Source organism: Carettochelys insculpta, chromosome 10, assembly GCF_033958435.1.
Source record: "Carettochelys insculpta isolate YL-2023 chromosome 10, ASM3395843v1, whole genome shotgun sequence".
NCBI lineage: Eukaryota > Metazoa > Chordata > Testudines > Carettochelyidae > Carettochelys > Carettochelys insculpta.
This window is the reverse complement of record NC_134146.1, coordinates 29,673,165-29,698,185: the sequence shown is the minus strand read 5'-3', so window position 1 is coordinate 29,698,185 and position 25,021 is coordinate 29,673,165. Positions and strand designations below refer to the sequence as shown.

The 25,021-nt window shown below is 38.6% G+C and overlaps 1 protein-coding gene across 1 annotated transcript in view; it reads right to left on the bottom strand.

Moving 5' to 3' along the window:
- The window catches only part of LEKR1 (leucine, glutamate and lysine rich 1), a 100,121-nt gene that overhangs the window by 32,747 nt on the left and 42,353 nt on the right, over positions 1-25,021 (bottom strand). Inside the window, exons 5-7 of the mRNA XM_075004300.1 lie at positions 20,824-20,943; positions 19,567-19,742; positions 10,305-10,490 (exon numbers count right to left, since the gene is read on the bottom strand). Coding sequence (XP_074860401.1) covers positions 10,305-10,490; positions 19,567-19,742; positions 20,824-20,943 — 482 coding nt within the window. The remainder of the gene's footprint in view (positions 1-10,304; positions 10,491-19,566; positions 19,743-20,823; positions 20,944-25,021) is intronic.

Sequence of the window (25,021 nt, the reverse complement as noted above, 5' to 3'; positions counted from 1 at the left end):
GAAGGGGTAGGGAAGCTCTGTCCAAGGGACCCAGGAAACCTTAATCTGCCTCAGATATGCAGATTCCATTATAGGGTAAGATCTTGAAAGTCCTTTGTACTCAAAACTCTCATTGGAGCTAACAGAATTTCTGCAGCAGAAGGTTTTGCAGGGTTTCCACAACTACAGCTTCACTTGAAGTTGAAAGACATGCTACCCTGCCGTCAAACTGAGGAAAGTACAAAGGAGGATGCTAAGACAAGTGATAATTCATGCTCAAAAATTGATGGGTAAAGGAAAATGATACATACATAAATGGTGTAATCAAATGAAGTAAAAATATCATACAACAATGAAAATAATGATTGCTATAAGCCGCAGGCAACTAAAACAATCAACTGGCTTTTCCACTTAGCTCTGTGAATACCATACATAACTTGATATCACATCTTAAACTACTTTCAATTCTGTCTGGTTCAACCCAAAATCATGTGAATTTCTTTTTTGTTTTATTTATCCATCTTATCTTTGCCACATAGCATACCAACTTGCCCAAGCAACAGAATAAATTATTTATTTGAAGTTCTATGCCCTCTTTTCTATATGCCTCCTAGTAGCTAGGAGGATTTTAGGCACAATTCAAGGAATCAAACTGGAAAAGGTTTATTCTTCAAGTGATCTTAAATAAGGCTGTATAGCGGGGTGAGCGGTAATTTTTGCAGTTCTGACCTGAGACAAGGGACTGGGTGCAGAAGGAGGTGGAGGGCCTGGGAAGAGTTATGGGTGCAGCTGAGGACTCTGACTTGGAGGAGGGCTGTAGGAGGGGGTGCAGGGTCTGAGAGGTCATTGTGACCTGGAGCAGGAGTGCAGGCAGGGTGGGGAAAGGGATTTTGGTTGCGATAGCAAGTAGGGGATAGACATGTAGTGTCTGGATGAGGATAGGAGTGCATAAGGGGAGGTGCAAAGGGTTTGGATTTTGTGGGTAGGAATGCAGGGGAGGTATAGAGTTAAGTGGGGTAGGAGTGCATGGGGGTGCGGAAGGTTGTGGGGTGGGTGCTAGTGGCAGGCACTGGACAGGAGGTGCTTATCTGAGCAGCTCCCAGCCAGCAGCCCATCACATTACTCACTCAGGCTCCCTGCCTACCCTGACCCCTGTAACTCACAGGCAGTGGGTCCTTAAGGCAAAGGGAGGCTTTGTACATTGTTTGGGAAAAAAAACAGGATTGCGTCAAAGAAATACCAGACTTTATCATAAATTTATCTTCCTGAAGTAAATGAACTGCAAGTCCCTGAATATATGAGACGAGAATAAGAAGACTGGGACTTTTTAACTTGAAAAAGAGACTGCAAATGTAGATGTGGTGAAGGTTTATAAAATCATGACAGGTGTAGAGAAAGTAAATAAGGAAGTGTTATTTACTACTTCTTATGACACAATAACTAGGGGGTCACCAAATGAAATTAACAGGCAGCAGGTTGACAACAAACAAAAGTATTTTTCCACACGATACGAAATCAACCTCCAGAACTCCTTGCCAGAGGACTTTGTGAAAGCCAAAACTATAACAGGCTATATTATGTAATTCCTTTGTTAAATTTTGTTACAGATTTTTAAAATAAAATATATGCATTATACAGCATTACTCAGATGACATTTTATCTGCTTTATTTACATTTTACAAAAAAATTAATGTTAACTTTAAGATGCAATTCTGTATAATGTGTAGCGCTTATGTTTTCAACTTAGACTATCAGCTATTTCACTTTCCAGTTAAAAAATTGACATGGGCAAACTAGCATAACCTCTTGTTATGTCAAACAGTACAATAGTCAGCTACACTAGTGACAGTCACAGAATCACAGGGCTGGAAGGGACCTCAGGAGGTCATCTAGGCTAGCCTCCTGCTAGTCATCCCAGATAGGACCTTGTCAAGCTGGGACTTAAAAACCTTGAGGGATGGAGAATCCACCACCTTTCTAGGCAACACATTCCAATGCTTCACCACCCTCCTGGTGAAGTAGTTTTTCCTAATATCTAACCTACACCCCTCCCTCTTCAACTTCAGACCATTGCTCCTTGTTCTGCTATCTGACACCACTGAGAACAGTTTCTCACCCTCCTCTTTAGAGCTCCACTTCAGGAAGTTGAAGGCTGCTATTAAATCACCCCTAAGTCTTCTCTTCTGTAAACTAAACAAGCCCAAATCCCTCAGCCTATCCTCATCAGTCTTGTGCTCCAGCCCCTTAATAATTTTTGTTGCCCTCCTCTGAACCTGCTCCAGCAAATCCATATCCTTTTCTTACTGGGGGGCCCAAAACTGGACACAGTATTCCAAATGCGGCCTCACCAGTGCTGAATAGAGGGGAATAACTACTTCTTTAGATCTGCTCAAAATGCTCTTCCTAATGCAGCCTAGTATGCTGTTAGCCTTCTTGGCTACAAGGGATATCACTCATATCCAGCCTTTCATCCACCGTAACCCTAGGTCCCTTTCCGTTGTACTGCTGCTGAGCCAGTCAGTCCCTAGCTTATAACAATGCTTCAGTTTCCCCAGGTGCAGGACCCTACACTTCTCCTTGTTGAACCGCATCAGATTTCTTTTGGCCCAGTCCTCCAATTTATTCAGGTCACTCTGGATTCTCTCTCTACCCTCCAACATATCTACCTCTCCCCTAGTTTGTGTCATCCGCAAACTTGCTGAGGGTGCAATCCAGTCCTTCATCCAGGTCATTAATAAAGATGTTGAACACCGGTCCCAGAACAAAGCCTTATGGCACTCCATTTGAAACTGACCGCCATCCAGATAATGAGCCATTGACCACTACCTATTGGGCCCGAACGTCAAGCCAGCTTTCTATCCATCTTACAGTCCAAGGATCCAATTCATATTTCCTAAATTTTTGGACAAGAATGTTGTGGGAGACCGTATCAAAAGCTTTGCTGAAGTCAAGGTATATTACTTCCACTGACTTCCCCATGTCCACAGAGCCTGTTACATCATCATAGAAGCTAATCAGATTGGTCAGGCAGGACTCGCTCCTGGTGAATCCATGTTGGCTACTTTTGATCACTTACCCCTCTTCCAAGTGCTCCAAAATGGATTCCTTGAGGATCCCCTCCATTATTTTCCCAGGGATTGAGGTAAGGCTAACTGGTCTATAGTTCCCTGGATTTTCCTTCTTTCCTTTTTTAAAGATAGGCATTATGTCTGCCTTTTTCCAGTCATCTGGTATCTCCCCCAATCTCCAAGAGTCTTCAAAGATAATGGCCAAAGATTCAGCAATGACATCTGCCAATTCCCTCAGTACACTTGGGTGCATTAAATCCAGACCCATGGATTTTGTACATCTAGTTTTTCTAGATAGCTCAGAACTCATTCCTGTCCCACAGATGGCTGCCCTCCACCTCCCCATACTGCATTGTCTAGGACCGTCATATGGAAGTTGACTTTGTCCGTGAAGACTGAGGCAAAAAAAGTATTAAGTACTTCAGCTTTTCCTACTTCACCTATCACTAGGTTACTCCCTCATCCAGTAATGGCCCCACACCTTCTCTGATAATCTGTTTATTGTTAATATGCCTGTAGAAACCCTTCTTGTTACTCTTCACATCCCTTGCCAGCTGCAGTTCCAATTGTGCTTTTGCTTTCCTTATTACTGCCTGGCATTCTCCAGCCATATGTTTATACTCCTCCTTAGTCAACTATCCATGTTTCCATTTCTTGTATGCATCCTTTTTGAGTTTAAGCTGACTAAGGATTTCCCTGTTAAGCCAAGCTGGTTACCTACCTGGTTACCTCTTACTATACAGTGGGATGGTTTGTTCCTGTGCCTCCAGTAAGACTTCTTTAACACACTGCCAGTCATGGTGACTTTCAGCTACTGGCATGGCATTACTGAGATGTTGGATATTACTCATAATCGCTTAACTGCTGAGATAATTTTAAGTGAACCCACTATTTCAACTTAAATGAAACCCCTCTTCTCAATAACATATTTAAGTAAAGAAAGAGAGTGAGGAGGAGAGAAAATATAACAGTACACTTTGAAAAACTTCTTAGATAAAGGAGTAATTGTACTTAGCACTTATGTGGCTCTTTCAATTGCCAAATAATTTCCCAAACAGTAAGTAGTTAATCCACTATTCATCCCTGGGATGTGGGTAGAGACAAACTTTATTCTCACTCATTAATTTACATTTTTGATGAAAATATAGTTGGTATTGATGTTCTCTATGATCTATGAACTCTTGTAGAAGAAAAAAATTAGGATCATATTAGCATGTTGTGATGGGGTGGGTGTCCCTGTCCTTTGCAGGGTGAGTTCATCCCATCCCTCAAGCTGTCCCTTGTGATGAGGTGGTGTGATCTATGGACTAAAATGGATAGGGTAAACCTGATTTGCAGCGTGTTGGGTCCTAGTTGCTGGACTCAACAGAGGTACCCTGGTATGCATGGCACTGATGTCTAGTGGCCAGAATCAATGGGGTTTACCCTGATTTGCAGGGCAGCACAGCCTGGCAGCCAGAGTCACTGGAGTTGCCCTGAGTCACAGGGTAGTAAGGTCTACTGGCAAGAGTGGATGGGCTTCCACCTAGTTGCGGGGGAGATTTAGTGGCCAAAGTAGGAGGACCCAAGGCTAATCCTTCTCTATCGGGTCCAGCCCAGGGCCCTAACAGTGGCAGAGTGTTTTGCCAATAAGTCAGAAGGGTTCCAACCAAAACACGCCAACTTCTCACTTGACTATAGATTGTTCATCTCCTCCCATCCCGAGCCACTTCCTGAGATATCTTTTGATGCTGTAGCTGAAGTGTCATTGGGATCACCTTGCTTTTCAGCATGTGTGGTTCATATTGACTCATCCCTCTCAAATGTCCAATGGCACTTGGATGTCAGTCTGAGTCTCCAGAGCTCTGGCTTCCACACTCAGGGATTCCTGCTGCTCCCAAGGTGGAAAAAGCATGGAGCATTCTTCCTTCCCAGCAGTCAGCTCAACCTAAGCTGGGCTTCTCTCTTTTACACTAGCGCTGCATCAGAAGCACGTCCAGTAGGGATTAACCTACTTCCTCTTCAAGTGCAGTGGAAGTTCACTACATCACATATCACAACTTCTTCAGAGTACCCATAATATTTTAAGGCTTTCCTTTCTAAAGCCATGCCATTCCATTAAATTATATTATATAGAGGTTAAAAATGGAAACCTTGGTCAACAGATCCTAACTCATTCCCAAATAAAGAGGTCCGTCTAAGGTTGCTTATATCATCACTGAAAATGTACACCAGCTGGAACCGTTGGGGGCTGTAATAATCATAAACATCCTCTCATGTTTCACTTTCTGAAAGACTCTGGACCAAGAATTGAGAGGAAAGGCTTAGAGAAAGCATGTTCTTCAGCATTCAGACAAAGAGTCATCTGAGCTCCTAAATTATATGTCTTCATTCTTCTATCCTCTCCAGAGAGTAATGCATATAGTGGATGTAATCCAAATCTTACCACTATTCTCTGGAAGACACTTTTGCTTAGTGATCATTTTCCCTAGTTCAGGGGTTGGCAACATGCAGTTCTGGAGCTGCATGCAGCTCTTTAAGGAGTCATTTGTGCTCCAGACACTGCCGCCACTGACTCCTCTCCAGCTTCCTTACCTGCTGCTGCTGAAACAGTAAACCAATTAAATGTAGTTTCATTGTTTCAGTGGAGGCAGGGCAGGAAGCCACCCATGCTACAGGTGGGAGAAGTGCTAAACCCACAGGAGATCTGGGGGGAGGAGCAGCTGAGTCTGCCCCTCCTGAAGCCATGCAGCCCTGCTGAGAAGGGGGAAGAGGAGGAGGAGGTGGGGGCACGGAGGAGCAGCAGCAGCACATGGAGCTGACCATGTGGTATCACCTCCTGAGAGGGGTTAATCCTGGGGATGGGTGAGGGGAGGACAAGTAAAGCCTAGAGATGTGGGGGGTGGGTTTGTGGTCCAAATGGTATAGAGTCTTGATGGTGGGGTGGGGACATGGAGGGCTGATGCAAACATTGCTCCTTCCTGCTTAAGACCTGTCCCCAGGTGCAGCATTTTGCTTGTCCTTATTTGCTCTCCATTCCAAATCACTGTGTGCATGCTGTTCTTAAAACAGGGGTTACAAACAGTATGGTTTGACACTATTTATTAAGGACTGTCTCATATTCAGATGCATTGTGGCTCTTGAAACTGAATTTGAAAAAAATGGCTCTTCTCGCTATTTTGTTTGTAGACCTTTGTCCTATTTCAACTTCTTCCTCAGGTCATCTGCTTTTATTTATATTTGATGATCCTCTGACAGGAACAACCTTAAGTAATGCTATATTTTCACCGCAGAAAACAGGTAAGTGGTTTCTCATTGTATGACTGACTGCAGAACTACCTATTAGCAAATGAAAACAAGGTATTACAATGGTAAGAGTTGGGCAACCCTAACTATCGGTGGTGCTACTAACTCCACTTATACTAAAAAAAAAGTAAAGGTCTTTTTGACTGGACAAAAGGCCCCAAAACCAGAGTGTTTTATGGTAAGTTAATACATTTTAGTATGCAGGATGGTGATCAAAACCTGGAAAATCAAAACAAACACTTCTGCCAGCCTTACGGTCTGGGAGCTGTGTAACGTATTACCATGCAGAGGAGCCAAAGTTCAGATTTCTGAGATTCTGGGGTTGTGAGCCATGCAATGGATGCCTCCACATCCCTATGAGTAGGAAATATGAAGGATCAGCACTCACATCCAGAAGCAACCACATCCAAACCTTTTTACTAAGAGGAAGATCACCTTATTATTGCATAACACTTTAGGAATGGCAGGAAGTAAAGGAAGGAAATAAGAGGGATCCTGAAAGACCTAGGCTTCGTCCACCAGTTTTATCGATAAAACTGGGGTTTTGTTGGCAAAACTCAATAGTGTAACCACAGCCCATGGGTTTAGTGATCAAAGAAATAAAGCTCTTCCCCTCTTATTTTTAATGATAGCAGCAATGTGATTAGATTAGATTAAAAGATAGATGTTGACGAAAGTTTTTAAAAAGTTATCAGAGCAGGCTACTAAACCCTAACAATCATCCTGTAACACCTGGGATTTTGAGTTAAAAGGTTTTTCTAGGTACATATTGTAAAGGATGACAGGGTAAAAAACATTAATATTTTCTTTACATTTTTCGTAACTGTTTGTTCAAGAGGAAAAATAGGCACATTCATATGAACCAAAGACAGAGCTGCATAGATTTTGCAAAAATGTTGGGAAGCAACGCCCAATGAAATAAAGCAAATGTAGTGCACCATAAATTGGCGGCACCATTAAGAACAGTTCACATTTGTTTTGTAGCTGATATTGTTTTGTAGCTCATCTTTCACATGACTGCTTTCTCATTCTGTACATTTTCAAATAAGCTAGACATGTTGGATTTCTAAACTGTTCTGTGTACTTGCCTCACTTTCCTTTTCCTTACCCTCTTGTCTTTTGAATATGTGCACCTCCTACTCCACCCCACATATGTCCAAGTGTGCCACTGAGCAGCAAGAAAAAATGAGCAGACACTTGAGATATTAGACAAGAGCACTATCATTGTTCAATAATAACAATCACAGACTAAGGAGCCTCATAAAATTTCTTTGAGAAACGTGTGCAGTACTGTATTTGACATTCAAAGTGTTAAATTAATCCTAAAGTACTGCATCAGTCAAAGTGGAGAATGCAGAATCTAGACAAAATGCAAGCATAACCATAATTTAACACATAAAAAGCTATCTTTTGAAGTATTTATAGCTCATTCATCATTGTGGTCTCCACCTTACAAAAACTGTACACATTTAATGCAATTTTTAGTTCTCTGCTGCCAGGCATGACATTATGTCTTTTGTTAAAAAAGAAGTCATCATGGGAAACTATGGACGAGAAAAAGGTTCTACATTCTGAGTTTGGGTCATACTGTTTTTTTATGCTGGTGAACTTGATAGTCAGTAGCTAGCGAGAAAGAAAGCTCTGACTGTCTCTACCAGAAGACTCACTAGTTTTGTAAACAGTTCCCTGCTTGAAGAGTGCAGTTGCCCCTGTACATCATCTAAAAGAGGAAGCAAATCTCTGAGATGATTCAGTCCCCTTTGACATCCTTAAAAATGAGATCCCCGATGATCCAGTCAATCAGGTATTCAGTGGGACGCTAATGTAACTTCCATAGAATAGGAATGATGTGTTTGTGCTTATATTCATGAATGATTAGTATGCTGCAATACTAGTCAAGCCTGGAAACTACAGGTGCATAGAACATTTTGGCTACATCAGCATCCATTAACAGGAGAAAAACCACCTTGTCAAATGTATATGGAAGGAGGCATTTGTAGGAGCCTATCTTCGTTTCCAGTAGCAGTTAGGAGCCAGAAGAGCCTTAGAGTGGTTTAGGGACAGGTAAAGATAAAATATTGGCTAATCCTTTGAACTTTTCCCATGACCATTAACATTAACTCCATCTCATCTGAGTTATTTGTTAGCTTTTTCTCTTTTTTCCAGGCACTTCCTTCAGACAGCTAAGCGATGATAATGTTTGCTCCTGATGCAAAAAATGTGTAAAGCAAATACTGTCAGCATATTGCTGTCATTTTAATCCAGGCTGCATCCTATTGTTGTATATATTAAAGAGGGAAGAAAGAGAATACCTTGTGACGTTTCTGGAAGTAGAGATGTGTGTGTTTATTACGGTTCTTTAAGTATCATTTGGGAGGAGAGATTTAACCCATTTATTTGCACCCAGTTAGATCATTAAGATGACTCAGTAGCATCCAATGACTGACCGTGTCAAAGACTTCTGAGGTAAAAAAGGGAAAATTTCAAAGTAACCAGGTGGCAGGATTTACCCGAGTCCATAGTAGTTGATAAGCCTGCTTGATAGTGTTAAGTATATTCTGTTGTCTCATTGTTACATTACTCTACCCAAGCATTACTCTACCCAGATGCAGAGGGTGGCTCTCTAATAAAGAGGATGTAATGCATGTCAACAGTCCACAGGGAGAGGAATTCTGGCAGCAGCTAACCTGGAAGAGAAGGCTTGAACTGGATTTTGTGTTTCATTTTAAGTTCACCTCATTCCCCTCACCCACTAACGTTAACTCTTTCAAGTATTTTTGTACTCCAGGATTTTTAAGAGAAGAGTACTATCAATACCTAATAAAATAAAAACTGTTCTCACTCATATGGGACATCAGTGAAAGCCATCTGCACCCTACTGTTTTTTGATCCTACAATACTATCACTCTTGTAGGCTTTGGAATGAACTTCATTCAACAGCATTAACAATAAGAACTGCTGTTTCAGATTTGAAATTACAGACTCTGCATGCAGTAGTCTGCTCTGTAATGACAGTGCCGTTTGGATGAGTCAAAGCTGTATATAGAATAGCACAATCTGTACATGTTCTAAACATATCAATCTCCAGATGGAGTTGTGAACAGACTGCAAGCTTTGCTTTAAAATGGGAAGTGCTTTAATAGCTGTAAAAATAGAAAAGTAATTAGCAACCATTTATTTTTAAAGACTGAATGCCCCAAAGCTGGACGGCTTTTAGAGCATCTTTCCAAAAATAATCTTGTTTTAATTAAACTCTTTCACCACAATTGGAAAGAAGATGGAGGAAACAGAAGACCAGTTTCCAAAAAGAGCTTCTAGAATCTGGAAAGGGAGAAGTGATTTTCTTACAGTCTACTATGGGCCTTATAATGGAGACCTAATATACCTGTGCAGCACTGGCACAGAGGCGGTGCACAAAACTGTAAGATTAATAACTATACACAGACACTACTGAGCCCCTATGTCAGCACAATTATATGGTTCTATATGTAATCTTTACATTTAAATTTACATAGAAAATGAATAATTAAATATAGTAAATGTAGCAATGCCTACAAGAAATCAACCAACTAACAATGATTAGGGTAGTTGATGACAGGTAACATTTATTTTAAAAATACTTTCAAATTATTCTGAACCATCAAGCTTTTCAACAGCTAGTCCATGTAACCATGTAATCTTAATACTGATGCCATCGTCCCTTCTTCTCAGTACCCTCTTATTTGTTTCACTCACTTATATCTTGTTTCAAACTTGTCTGTAAGCTCTTTCAGTAGGGGCAACTTCTTCCTGTTTGTACAATGCCTAATAGAGTGGGGTCCAATAGGGGCCTTTCAATGCTAGCACAATGATACTAACAACAACATTATGGGGTAAGAGTAAAGATTAGAAAGTAGCTTGATTTTCCTTTTCCATTCCATTCCATTTCATTTAACTGTGTTTTGCTTAAGTCATAAAAACGCTCTTTCTCACCTAATTTTTCCTTCTGTAATTCCCGACATCTGTTTTGTAATTCATTTTCTTGTTGGAGTGAAGTCTGAAGCTGCTGACTTTTCAGCTCAGCTGCCTCAGACATCGACTTCAGATGTTTCACCTCCTTCTGGAGGGACACTTTATCTCTCTGGAATTCTGCCAGCCTTTCATTTAGTTTGGATATGTCTGAGGAAAAATTATATAAAAATGTTATTAAATTTACATTCTGAGATCATAAAGGCATTGCCATAAACTCAATGCCTGCCTTCTGTTAAGGCCTCAATACTTGCAGGAATCTGAAATTTTATTTAAACTACAAACCATTGTAAGACAATTACATCAGCAAATCATCTTTTTGACGAAAACACAGACATATGAAAGAGGTGACTTTTCCAATGTTTGTACTCTCCGAAAATTTTTACTAAGCTGTTGAAATATCAAGCACAAAATGTAATGTGAGTGATTCTTCTGTTGAAATGAGTATGCATAAATCCCTATGCTTATCAGTTTCATTAACACTAACCTTTTATCTGTCACATCCCTGAAGCAGTAAGATGAAAACAAAGCCAAAAAGCTCACTGAAAATGGTCACATTGGGTTTTGCATTTTTTTAGGGAGTGGAGGGATGGAAGACTTTTTAGTAAGATATTGATGGATATTAGAGGAAAGGACTACAAGTTTTGATAAATAATAATATAGAATTGCTCTTAGATCTCAAAATAAAATTGATACTGATTTTTTAGAAAGACACACCACACATGTATAGTAGAAATATTAGTGAACTTATATAAGCTCAACTTTCCAAACACATTTCCAAGATAAAATTTACTGTACAAGGTCCCACTCTGAATTTAAATGTTTTCTTTTACAAATTTTCAGGACAGACTAATAATTTTCTCAGTGCAATACATTTAGCAATTTATTACATAGTGCCAGTCCAAAGCAAGATCAATGTGGACAGTCTTAGGCCAACATGTGGTCCCACTGAATTCAACGGTTCCATGCAGACTATGATGTAACCTGTGGCAGATTGGAGCTCTTAAGTTTTAAAAAAATGAAGTTTACTTGTTAGTACATATTTTATGTACATTAACTTGACACTGTCTGTAATCTGAAAAATAAAATCTTAACAAAACTATTTCATTATTCACTTTTCAAATTTTAATGAAGTGATCCAGATAATTAAATACAAAAGATATATAATGAACAAATGTAATCCTTAAAGCTCCAAGAAGATGATGTGGCTTTAAAAAGTATATTGTTTTGCTTGACGGTTGTTGAACTGATTTATGCCTCTAAAGATGGCTTTATTGTGCGTCAGCCAAAGAATCTGATCAATTAAAATCTATTAGCACAGAATGCAGCAAACTGATTATTGCTGAGGATGGGCAGAGGAGAGCCTGTGCAGCTATTGCAGCTTTGACTTTCTGCATATACTGGTATTGAATTTGGTCCATGATATCTTCCCACACCAGCAAACCTGTTTCTTGTCTATTCACAATAAAATTAAACAATGAGCAACAGGGATTTATTTGAACACAAACCTTCCTAATCTTCAGACCCTCATACACCATTTTTGAAATACAAACCAATCTACAAGTGCATTTTGAAATTCCAGTTGGAATGGATCATAGAACTTTAATGAAGACATTCACAGAATTAGCTCTTTAAAAACCATATTTTAAAAACTCTTAGTGCAAACAATCCTTGAGAGTAATATCAGATTTTATTTTTAATTTAATTACTCATCTTAATTAGTACTGTGGAAGAATCATAGTCTATGTCTTCACCGCTAAGAAGATGTGGTTTTTTTTTTTACTCTGAGATAAATAATGCATATTAGCTATACTTTTGCGAAGTCCAAGTGGAAAGAAGGCAAAGGTCACATGTTTACCACAAGGTAACTAGGCCAGGTCAACCACAGGTGGGGGAATAACACTGACCTCACCTCATTCCTCATGATAGCAATTACAGTGTCTTGTCTCCCCGAGGATTTTACCACAAGATAGCTAACATGCATTAGTTTTCCATTGTAAAAACATATCTTTTGTGATACTTTTAGCCTTTATTTATTTTACTTGCTGATGACGATGGCATTTTCTGTAGTTAGGTGGTATAATACAAAATATATGCTTATTACTGAAGTTTAGTCTCATTCTTTAGAGCTACAAATAATAGGAGGGTTTTTTTAATCAGTTTTCCCTCAGTGCATGCATCTGGGTGCCGGCAAAAACAGATTGCATCTCAACCAGAATATTTACTCAAGGTCAAAGGGTACACACTGCTGCTGATTTGTTTTATGGTAAAATGAGACTGGCTACTTTAGCATGCCACATATTTAAAAATGCAATGCCATGAGTCAGTAAAATGATTTTTATGGTACAATGGTATTTTTATGGTATCTTTACTAGGGGACATTAAATAGTTCTTCTCAATCAAGTATATTCTAGTACACAGAAAAAACAAGATTTCACTAAAATTCCTTCATACAATACTAAGATTCAACTAGTAAACATGACTTCATGTTTCAAATTTGTTAAAATAAGCTATTTATTTACTGTCCATGATTTCCAAAGTAAGACTTTAGAACCATGAAAAATATTTTGCTATAGGCTGCTGTAGTCCAAAAACCTTTTCTTATTCATATTATAATTATTACATGACACCAGAAGCACCACTTACAATTAGGGTCACGTTGTGTCGTACATTGGACAAACATAAACCAAAAGAAAGGCTCAGAGACTTCACAGTCTTAGGCCTTTATCCTATAAGTTGTTCTGTGCAGCAGCAAGATCCAACCATGTAACATGAAAGAAGATGGCAAGAGGTAATGCAGAATATAAGAGAATACAAACACAGGACTGTGTCTACACTAGCTCCCAACTTCAAAGGGAGCAAGGTAAGTATGGTGTTGGGAAGTTACTAATGAAGTGCTGCAGTGCATATGCAGCAATTCATTAAGCTAATTCTCCCCTGTAACAACTTTGAAGCGGCAAACTTTGAACTGCTGGCTTGCTTGTAGCCATGGGTAACCCATGGGTACTCTGAAGTACCCGCAGCTTAGCTGTGGCTACAGGCAAGCCAGTTCTTCGAAGATTAACACTTTGAAGTCACTGGGGGAGAGGAGAATTAGCTTAACAAATTGCTGCATATACACTGCAGCACTTCATTAATAATCTCTCAACACCCTACTTACCATGCATCCTTCGAAGCTGGGAGCTAGTGTAGACACAGCCAGGATAGAGGAAGTGGGTAGATAAGGATGATAGAAAAAGAAACGTAAGATTGCCTATATTAGCTGACTGTGGATTGTATAGTTTAAAAATAATAACAAATAACATACCTACAAAGCTTTGTATATATTTTATAAGATTACTTTTGAGCTGAAAGATCCTATAGACGTGTAGTGAAAGACACTTAAAATTAGACAAGACAAAAATCAAGTAAATACATTACAGAGAACAAACTTACACTAGCAGGGGAAAGAACTAGGTCTCTTCTTTATCTACAAGTTTATTAGATATATGCATTAAAACCTTGGCCTAACAAATTTAGACTAATCCTTCATTCCTTGGGCACATATAAACCCATCCAATTTCACTTTGGGTTCTGCATGCCCCCAAAATGAAAAACAGGTCATGCTAAGTGTTAATTATTTCTGTTCAAATTCAGGAAAAATGAGGCTCTTCTATTAAATATAAAATGTTAGTTCTAAAATGTGGAGCACCCTGTTTTAATACACCAGTATGGATCTGTACATAAGGCGAATGTTTCTTTTTGGGGAACAAGGTTCAATTGTGATATATCTTATTTTTCAACATGAACAGTTTCAAAATAAGTTGCAGATTATCTTGTAATTCATTTTAATTTAACCACAGTAGTGGATGTTCAGTTGTTTTGTACCACTTTTATTTTTATTACTGGTTGCTATGTTCCTGATACTGAGATTGTTTCATATTGTCTCTCTAACTACTGCATAATTTTTTATGTTTCCCACGGGCAGATTTTTAATATTTTATGCAGGCAAGTACTTTAATTAACTATGCTTTATCCCAGCTGATATCTTAATATTTATTAACAGTGCCTTTTTTGTTAAAAAAAAGAAGTGCTGGTATTCAGATGGCTCCCTGGCCCCTACCCCCAGAAAACCCCATGGCTGGGGCTGCCAAGGTGCCAGTACTCAGTATTGGCCAGTACCGGCACAAAAAAAGCTCTGCTTATTAATACTGAATTATTGGTAAATGCATTGCAAGGTATGTGAAAAAAGTGATGGTTATCACTTGACATTAATAAAGTTGGGCTGAATAATGTTCACAGCAATCATTATAAGACTACAATGGATAAACTAATCAAGCACATTTTTGCAGCTCAAGAGCAGCATTTCATAAACCCTCTTTTTATACCTATGATATAAAAGACAAGTTTTCCAAAGACTATTCCTGAAAGCTGCAAAAAAAAAAAAAATATAGCTCTATAAATGACCCAAACACTGCATAGTTTTAAACTATAAAAAAAAATAAATTACTAAATCTTGACACTAATCCCAAGGAGAGTCAAGGCTACATGAAAATACAAGCTTGCAAAAACAACAAAAACTTACCAGCCTGGGAATTGAGGAATGGTTACAGGTAAGCCATTTTGATCCACAATGCTGGATTTATAGGGATGTGTACAAACATGGATAGCAGTTCATTACTTTGAAAGGAATATGTGTTGTGCAATACAGAACACAACACCTATACAGGGGACCTACAACAGGCTGTATCATTAATCTTAAAAATAAGCTAATCTAGATTCTATTTTCTTGGTGTTTAATTAATGGAGAGAGTCTGGGAATGAAAATTACCAACAAGGGAATGGGTAGGATACTTCTGTAAACGTATGTGTGTCTTTCAGGTCACATCTACTGGAATAATACTTGAGTGGAATGAGAGTGTCTCGTGAGCAATTCTTACACCATCTCAGCTTAGTTGTATTGTCTCGTATCATGATGTAGCTGGGCAAATGAAACATCACTGAGGCATCTTCTTGTTTCAGCAGAGGAAGCATACATATTTAGGAATATTAAAAATTAACAAAACACACACACACACACACACACACACACACACACACACTCTATCTCTTGTATTCCGAGTGCAGCACAGATCATCAAGTCTCCTCCATTTCACTCTGTTGCAGGACTAGCTGACCCCAGGAGTATCCCAGTTATTGTCTTTGAGTCTCACCAGATTTTCTCCATGATGTCCAAGGTGTTCCTTTTTTGTATTTTCCTTACAGGTTCCATTTCAGAGCTTGATGGACTATGCTGGATGATGGTTTCCTGAGAGTGTGGCCTAACCACCCCCACTTTCTTCTCTTGATTTGAACGTCAAGTGTTTCTTGTCCTGCTCTATAAAGCTTCTCATTTGTGACCAAGTCTTGCCATTTGATGAGAAGGATGTACTTCAGGCATCTGTTTATGAATGTCTGTAGCTTGTGATTTGAAGAATTTTTAGTATGTCAGGTATCGCATCCATATAAGAGCATATTCTTCATATTCGCATTCACAAAAATTAATTAAAAAAATAAGTCAAAAAGAACATCTGTCACATTCTGGATACTTTTAAAAACCATAAATTATGCAGAAATATGACTGCATAGTCTCTTTATTTTCATATGAACAAAAAAGATGAGAAAATACAGAGCCCGTTTCTAGAGTTCTTAATTGCCTTGATTTGTGACATAATAATTATTTCAACAGCAATGTGAAATAAGGCAGGAAGTCTGCAGGAAGAGTGGAACCTTTAGTGTCATGCACTACACTCAGCCTTCAGTATTGTTCTTCCTTGTTCAAAAGGCAATATATGAACATTTAAATCTATTACTCTAACAAATGTTAATAGTAAAAGAAAGCAACTTGCATCTAACACATGTGTTCAGCTGGTTACAGTATTTGCTCCTTGGTGTCTGTTTCCTGAATGTAACTGAGGTCAGAACATTCCAAGCTCAGTGGTCTGAGCTAATATACACCTTAGTGAGTGATGATGCATGCCTACGCTCACTTCTAAGGCATAACAGCACCAACTGCCTCAACAACTAGCTCCAATACAAAACATTAAAAACTATCCTAATTCAGGAGAGAAAGTGTGTGAGTGGGGATATATTATAATAATTATTATCTTCCAAGAAAAAGAATTATGGGAGGGTAATTTTCTTTTCTCCAAAGCTAAACAGTCTAGCAAAAAGTCATGCATATGTTTTAAAGAGACTCAGAATTATTTTGGAATATTTTTTAAATGAATAATTAACCTACTGGGAAAAGCTTTACCTGACAATTTCATTTCTGTGACTGTTCAGGTCAAACCTCTTTCTAAGTGTATTCCAAAAGTAGTTCAAATTATTTACTGGCAACAGGACTTAGCCATGCCCCTTCCATCACAAGAATACTTTCATAGCTTATTGAAACAGCTACATTTACATTAATGAAAAAAAAATATTAAGTAACCACTTACTTAACTTCTAGTAACTATTTACTTCATCTCTGATAGGGATTATTTTAGAAATACCCACAGAACTCCAGGTGGCATGGACTGAGGGAGAAGTCAGTCTCAGAAATACTATGGTCAAGAAACCAATTTTCATTCTGGATCCTGACTTTGCACATTCAGAGCTAGTTATAAAAATAGTGAGTAATAGGATCAACAGTACAGGTAGTAAGACAAAGAATAAAATTTCTTCTTCCATAAACATGGTGATTATTTTGGAACAACCTGGAGCACATCCTCCTGCCAAAGCATGGTTCTGTGGAAAACTGAAGGTCAGGCCTACAGTGTCAAAGGAAGGCTCAGCAATAACTCTCATTTTCTCAGTGGAGGTCACCATTTTGATTCACAAAGCTGACCCAGTACAGTTTACCTGCAGCTTAATTGCTTCAATGAAGCAATGGTTGATGTGTCTTCAGTGAAAGGGATCTTGGATAAAAGGGAATTAACCAGGAGAATGTGTTCCTGAATACGTTAATCCTACCATGATTGTTTTAATGCTGTTGTCAAATCCAGCATGTGCCACGTTTTTATTCTTTTGGGCCTTCAGGATTTGGACACAATGATGGCTGACAGGACATGCTCTTAAGTGAGCCTAGAAGGCTAGTTCTCAAGTTATGAGAACAATCACTGCTTTGTAGCTTCTCCGTCCAAGCGGTGATGTCCAAGCAGTCAAAAGTCGGGGGTACCCCCATCCCCAAGGATCTAAGTTGTGCAGCGAATGTACAATGCAAATAATTATTTTTACTTTTCCATACATTTACCATAGTAAGACCATGTGGAAATCTTCAAGTTTCCATGTGCAGTTTTGTCCAGAGAATTATCTCTAATGCAAGTGACAAGTAGACCTAGGAATTGCAGGTAAACCCAGATGAACGATATCATGTTTAGATGAGACTGTAGAGGTCAGAGTCTGGATATTATTGAAAATTTCCTGAAGCTGAACCTCACTAGTCCAGCACTGTTTCGTCCGGCAACAACTGGGTTTATTCCCTTTTGGGATACCTGGCCTGGAAAAATTATGGGCAAGAGTGCCAGCTGCAATAGTTCAGAGTGTGGCAAGAGCTGCAATGTAGATATCTGTCCCATTAGTAACTAAACTTAGCTCAGCTCATTTCACATAGTTCACAAAAAACGATAAAATATTTCAGCCACTTCTGCCCTGAGCCAAATTAAGATCCACAACAGAAATACTTACCACATCACATATCCGATGAACCATTCTATGTCCCTATATTTTGTAGCTTTAATTTACAGTTTTATATTCACAATCCAAAAGTTACACTGTCTTACCAAATAAGTAGTATACAGCTCGATAGTACTCACTACCACATGTGCTTTGACAGAATAACACGCCCCATTTGGGGTTTATGTCCTGCCCTCTTTTGGTCATGTACATATTTGGGACCCTCCATCATTTTGAAAAAAATATTTTTGGATGGGAAATTTTATGTACTTGTGTTTTGACACATATTTGGCTGGATTTTGTGAGATAACTTATAGAAAGGGAGTATTTTAAAAATAGATATTGGTTAGTTTTAGTAAGGAGAAAGGTTTTTAAAGACCAGAGGTTACTTGTTAAAGAAAAGGAAGAATTTTGATTAGATTTTGTAAGGAAAGAGGTTTTAAAGAAAAAAATTTGAAAGATAGTAAAAAAGCTTATTAAAGAATAAAAAATGGAAAAATAAGCATGGGGTAAAGAAGAAAAGAATGTAAAGAAAAACAAAAAATAAAAAGAGAGTCTGTGTTACCGAAAACATGCAGAACAAAACATCCTACCCACCCTAAGGGTTGTCAATAATGAAATTATAGCTATTCTGGGTGGCAAGCCTTGAGAAGCAATTATCCCAGACCAATCAGAAGCTGTTCTTCAGCTACATTGTGGATTGCATTTTTTCCAAACATTCCTATCATATTAAGATTTAATAAAAAAAAAATCCTTCCAGAAATGGGCTCCTGCAGATTTTTTGAAAAGCATTAGCCAAAGAGTGTTTGACTGTGTGCATAAAACTGTATTTTTGTAAGACATGGTTTTACAATTTTTTGCAGCTATTCTTTTCCTTTTACAACTGTTGATAACTCCATAAAATTTTCCTGGCTCTTCAGTTAATTTCAGGATGAAATGCATGGTTCAGCAGCAGCACTGTCTTTTTAGCAAAATAAGTGTAAATGGGTAATCTTTTTTGACCATGATCAGAGTACCACAAAACAATTTGGGCTTCTTGGCATCTGTAGGCATCTTGTAAAAGAAAATGGACACGGTATATAGGATCCCAATTTTAAAGCCAAAGTACACAAAAATACCTGGTTATATACACATAGGCTGGGTCTACACTTGTCCCCAACTTCGAAGGGGGCATGGTAATCAGGGCCACAGGAGATTACTAATGAAGTGCTACGGTGAATACACAGCACTTCATTACATTAATTTTCCCCTGCGTCAACTCTGAAGCATCAAACTTCAAACTGCTGGCATCCGTGCCTCAAAATTTTGAAGAGTAATGAGGGCACTTCAAAGTGATGCTGCGAAATTGCAGCGGGGAAAAATTAGCTAATGAAGTGCTGCATATGCATCATAGCACTTTATTAGTAATCCCCCATCACCCTGATTACTATGCCCCCTTTGAAGAAGGGGGCAAGTGTAGACAAGTCCGTAGTGAAATCTGTCAAAGAATACACGGTGATAAATACTATTGAGCTACATACGACACAAATATTATCAAAAGTCCACAATTTACCTGTCAACGAGGCTTTGCTTATAGTTTTTATTTGTAGAAAAATCTCTTCTTTCAGCATAGACCAGTTGTCTAGTTCATTAAATACAACTTCTTTAATACTGGCTAACTCTCTTCTAATAAAAGGAAGTAATGAAAGAGCCTTGTTTAAACTTAACTCATGATGTGCCAACCTTTTTCTGCAAAAACAGAAAAATATTTACAGTATCAATCATTTATTTAAAACGCAAATAAAAATATTTGAGAAGATATGTTCAAATTGTGAACTTCTTAAGAAAATCTGCTAATAGTTTTCCATTCCATCATATTTTATATGACAATTAGTCAATATAATGAATATGTTCAAATATTTAATACAGTCTTCACAACCCATCAAAAGATTTCTTCCTCACTTATTTTTGTAAAATTGAAGACAATCCTGGATTGGACAAATAAATGTTCTGTGATTTTTTTCTTGGCTTTTGACTATCAGGCTGTCTCTACACTTACATTCCCCTTTTGAAAGAGGCATGCAAATGGCGGACTTGAAAATGCAAATGAGGCGCAGATTAACATATTGGGCACCTCATTTATGTATTCTTTTTTTGAAAGATCTTCTTTAGAGAGAAGAAAAGCAGTGTAGACGTGGCTCTTTCAAAAGTAAACCCCACCTTCGAAAGAACCCTTCTTCCCACAAAAAAAGGGAAGAAGGGCTCTTTCCAAGATGGGGTTTACTTTTGAAAGAGCTATGTCTACACTGCTTTTCTCCTTTCAAAAGAAGAATACGCAAATGAGGGGCCAGATATATACATCTACACCTCATTTGCATTTTCAATTTCCATCATTTGCATGCCTCTTTTGAAAGAGGAGTGCAAGTGTAGCCACAGCCAAAAGGGAAAGTTTTCAAATGAGATGTATTTGTGCACTGGCTAAAAATCTTTCTTTAAAACAAGAGATAAGAAGTACAGTACTGCAGCTGCACTTGAAGTGCTACTATATCTAAGAATTAGATTTAACTCTGTTGCTAATTTATTCTGTTGAGATTAATGAAATAATTGCCAACAACAAAGCAGGAAATGATCAAATTGTATTTGTTAACACACTATTATTTTGCTATGTTCTGAAAAGTGAACAGTGAAATGTTTCCAAACATTTTTTTCATTTCCTATATTTTTCCTCTAATTCTATAACTCTACCAAGCAAGTCTTGTTAACTGATTGTATTATGTTTTTTTTTTTAACAGAAGAAAGAGCAATCACATGGCCTTTTCTCAATTCTTACCTCAATACCTGTAACTTTTTATATGCAAAATCCTTTTCTTCTGTGACGCATCTCAGGGTTTCATTCAGATTTTGTAGTTCATTGTGTTTCTCTTTCAACTGCACATTTAGTTTTTTTATTCTGCATATATAAATAAATGAATTATATAGTGTTATTATTCGCACAACTAAAAATGCACAGATTCCACTTACACCAGTTTTGAGGAAAAAACTTCTTACCATAAAAATGCCAATTTTTCAATGCTAGAAGTTATACTTGACAACTAGAGGCACGGTATACTGAAGTAGAATATCTCCAGCTGCTCAGCACACTACCTCTTACTGTTCTGCAGAAATTGAACCTACTGATTTTTAAGGTATGATGCAAAACACCTTTTGAGCCAAGCATTCCCCTGACTATGAATTATTCTGTGTCATTGTTATGATTGACTATCACTATGAAGTGGGGTGAATTGTATGTCCTGCCCATCGTGGGTAGCAGATGTAGTAAGTTTAAATTCGGCCCCAAATTTGCAGGAACAAATTTTTACAATACCTAAAATCTATGCAAATGCTTCTATCTTTAAAAAATAAAATCCAGTCATCAGCACAGGCAATTTTAGTTTAAATAAATAACTGCACAACTGGTCTGTTTAAAACCAAACACGAACACGGAGAAAATTAAGTGAAATATATTATGTTTATATAAACAACTATCTTCCATATTGACAAGTAAATTGGATTTTTAAAGTTCTTGCACTTCTAACAATCAAAATGGATGTAGTTTATGTAAACAAACGTTTGTTTATAAATAAATTATTTTAAGCTCCCAATATTTCGTTGCATTTATGAATTTCTTCAGCTTCCGTGGCAGTGACACCATAATCATAAACCAAATAAAATGAATAATAAAAAATTGGGAACTACACAGAAAACTGGCGTACTTAGAAATATTTCTGTTCTGATTAAAATATCCAAGATATCTGAGAACTATGTAAGAAGCGGGTCTGAAAATGGACAGGAGGTCTTTCACACCCATTTACAATGTAAATGTGTCTTCCTTAGTAATACATATCCAGAAAAATTATCATCAAATTAAATTTTTCAAGTGCACTTTTCAGCTACATAATCACTAAAAATGAGAAAATAACTAGTTAAACCCAAATTAAGGTCCACAGTTGTCTTAGCTCATGTATCTTACTAGCCAGATATCACCCAGAAGTCCATATAGTTCCATTACAAATGTACTTGCAGTTCTGCAATAGTACCACTTACAATATATGCGTCCAATTTCTCACAATCATGCACAAATGACGAACATTAGTTTTGACTTCAGCTATCTGAAAATATATTCTTTATATAATGACATTGGTAATAGACTCTAGAAGACATTGGTTGAACTTGAAAGAATCTGATGATTTGAATTAAGATTTTCTTCTCATCTGTCAGGAGGCTCACCAGAAGGAACAACTTCCTCCAGAATGGAACTGTAAACGCTCCATCTCCAGCAGATTTGGCTTCAAGCCTCACCCTCTTTCTGCCCTTCTAGCCTCCTGTCCTACCCCTACAAATGAAAGGGGGAATTTGGATCTAAAATATACCATGAGAAATAACACCTTTTGCAATTAATATCCTAAATTAATAATATTTTGTAAAATAGTATGGAAATGAAGTTTGTTAATTTTGATGGGTGTGTTCCTGAAGGTTTCATCACATGACAATCTTTAATTAAAGATTAATCTTCTGGCGACTCCAAGACAATCTTGGAGGGTTGGAAAAATCAACCCTAAAATGTGGGTGTGTCATTTGTGATAACTATTGCTGTTTAGCTATAGAAGTTTGTAAAAATAGTTAGACTCAAAGTGAATTTCACATTCAACTGATTTGTACATGTTTTTCTTGCCACAACTACTATGGTTTTGACCAAAATAATACTCCTGAAAAGTTACAAGTATGATTTAAAAACTCAGGATATCAAACTCAAAAATCCATGTCTTTGTCATCTAGTCTGCAACAGATACAACATTATGTAAAGCTGGAACAAAGTTTAACTGTATAGCTGCCAGATGTCTACTAGATAAAGGAAGCATGTCAAAATAAGTAATTAAAATTTTTAAAAATCTCTACCTTTATCAACCTGACAAAAACAAAACCCCAAAATTTATAAAATTCAATTTACTTATCTTTATTTGTTCTGTTTATCTAGTATCTGAATTTCACTCAGCTAGAGAAAATAAAATCAAATTGGTTAACTTCACATTTATTGTGTAGTCAATTATGCTTTCTGTTTCTCATGCCTGAGCACAATTAATGTGTTCGTGACTCAAGCACTGCAGGGGAACATTTCTTGCTAGGCTGGAGCAAACTTAAACAAGCACACTCTGATTACTTTCACTGATTGATTTTAATTATAATTTTTTGACAAACACGTCCCGTGGCCCCATATTTTTTCAAACCAAACCTAGAGATTGAGTCTGCTGCTACACAACCATTGTCTTCTCAGAGGGGACATAGTAATGAGGCAATCTGAAGCCGGCTAATGAGGCACTGACATGCATGTTCAGCACCTCACTAGAATAATGGTGGCTGCGTAAACAAACTTCAAATTTCAGATTGACAGTGAAGATGGGGGCAGCTTTGAAATAAGCGCCCTGCTTTGCCATTCCCTTACTCCCACAGAACTAGATCCATATTTGCTCCAGACTGGTTATGAATCCCTAAGACTAAACAGAAGAGAAGAAAATAATGATAGAGTGTTGGTGTCTAGTGGCGGCTGAAAGGAGCCACTACCCTATCAGAAGTAGTTGTGACTCAAGAAGAGAAGGAAAAGTTAAGGAAGCATTAGAAGATAGAAAAGTTGAGGAAGGAATGAAGTGATTCCTCACTTCTTCTAGGAGAGAGAGACAGAGCACCCACAAGCTCCATTCCTTCATAGGAAATCTTCCCCTGTGCCACAATATTTAGGAAGGGAGAGTTCTGGTGCCTTGGGTGCGAGGTGCTTCTGGGGTGCCAGCCCTCGGAAATACCCTTTGCCATGGGCCAGCCCCTCAGGACATATTGCCTCTGAAGGGTCAGCCCCAAAAGTATCTGCTGCCAGGGGCCAGCCCTCAGCATGTGTTGCCTCTGGGGGCCCAACCCCCACAAATATTTGCCACCGGGGAGCCAGCCCCTTGGTGCATGTTTCCGCTGGGGGGCCAGCCCCTGAAAATATCAGTTGCCAGTGACCAGCCCTGCCAGCATGTGTTGCCTGGGGCGGGGGGGAACTAGCCCCTGAAAATATCAGCTGGTAGGGCCCAGCTGAGTAACCTGTCGATATGGTTCAATCAGTTGTGCGCTTGGGTGGAGGGGGGCAGCCCCGAAAATCTCTGCTGCCAGGGGCCAACCCCCTCAGCGCTTGGTGAGCCCTGGAAAATGTGAAGTGGAGAAAACTAGTTTCTCACAGGGAAGAAGCCTTCCTTCACCCTGTGCAGGCCAAGACATGGTGCTGCCTGGAAGCATGGTCCACACTGTGCAACTGGCACATGGTGTGGTGTGGCAGGGGCTAGCCTGCTAGCTGCATGGCACCTGTGGGGGAGCAGGGGATGCTGCATACAAAAGTGAAGCACAGAAAAGAAGTTTCTCGGTCTTTCCTGCTAAATCATGTGCAGGACAGAAGCCTTCACCCCACGCAGGGCAGGACAGGCTGCTATGTGCAGTGCCACTTCTGGGGCTCTTTTTCATGGCTAGATGTGATCACCATGCTGTTCAGTAAGAAAATTAATTCAGAGTGCCAGGCTTCCTGTTTCCTACTTCCTGCACACCTGGAGAGCAGCGGAAGTAAAAGCAGCCAGAATGGACATATTCCGGACACTGCAGGATACCTCAGGAGGCTGATAAAATCGATTCAAGGTGATGCTGTTTCCACGCTAGCATTTATCTGACCTATTAAATTCAACCTTGGAAGGTTGGGGTAAGGAAGTCGACCACAGTGGTATTTGCAGTGAAGACAGTCACCTTGTAAAATCAAGTTAAGTGCCTTAAAATAGACTTTATAGCTTGAAGGTGATTTAACACAATGGCACTTTAGAGACAAATAATGAAACTGTGGGATGAGTCCCTGCCCTGAGGATTTTAAGACACACTGCAAAGATAGAGATGACAATGCAGCGGCAGGAAGGAAACTTATATTACAATTATCAAGACTCCTAGGACACGCGTATTACATACACAGAGAGAATGTA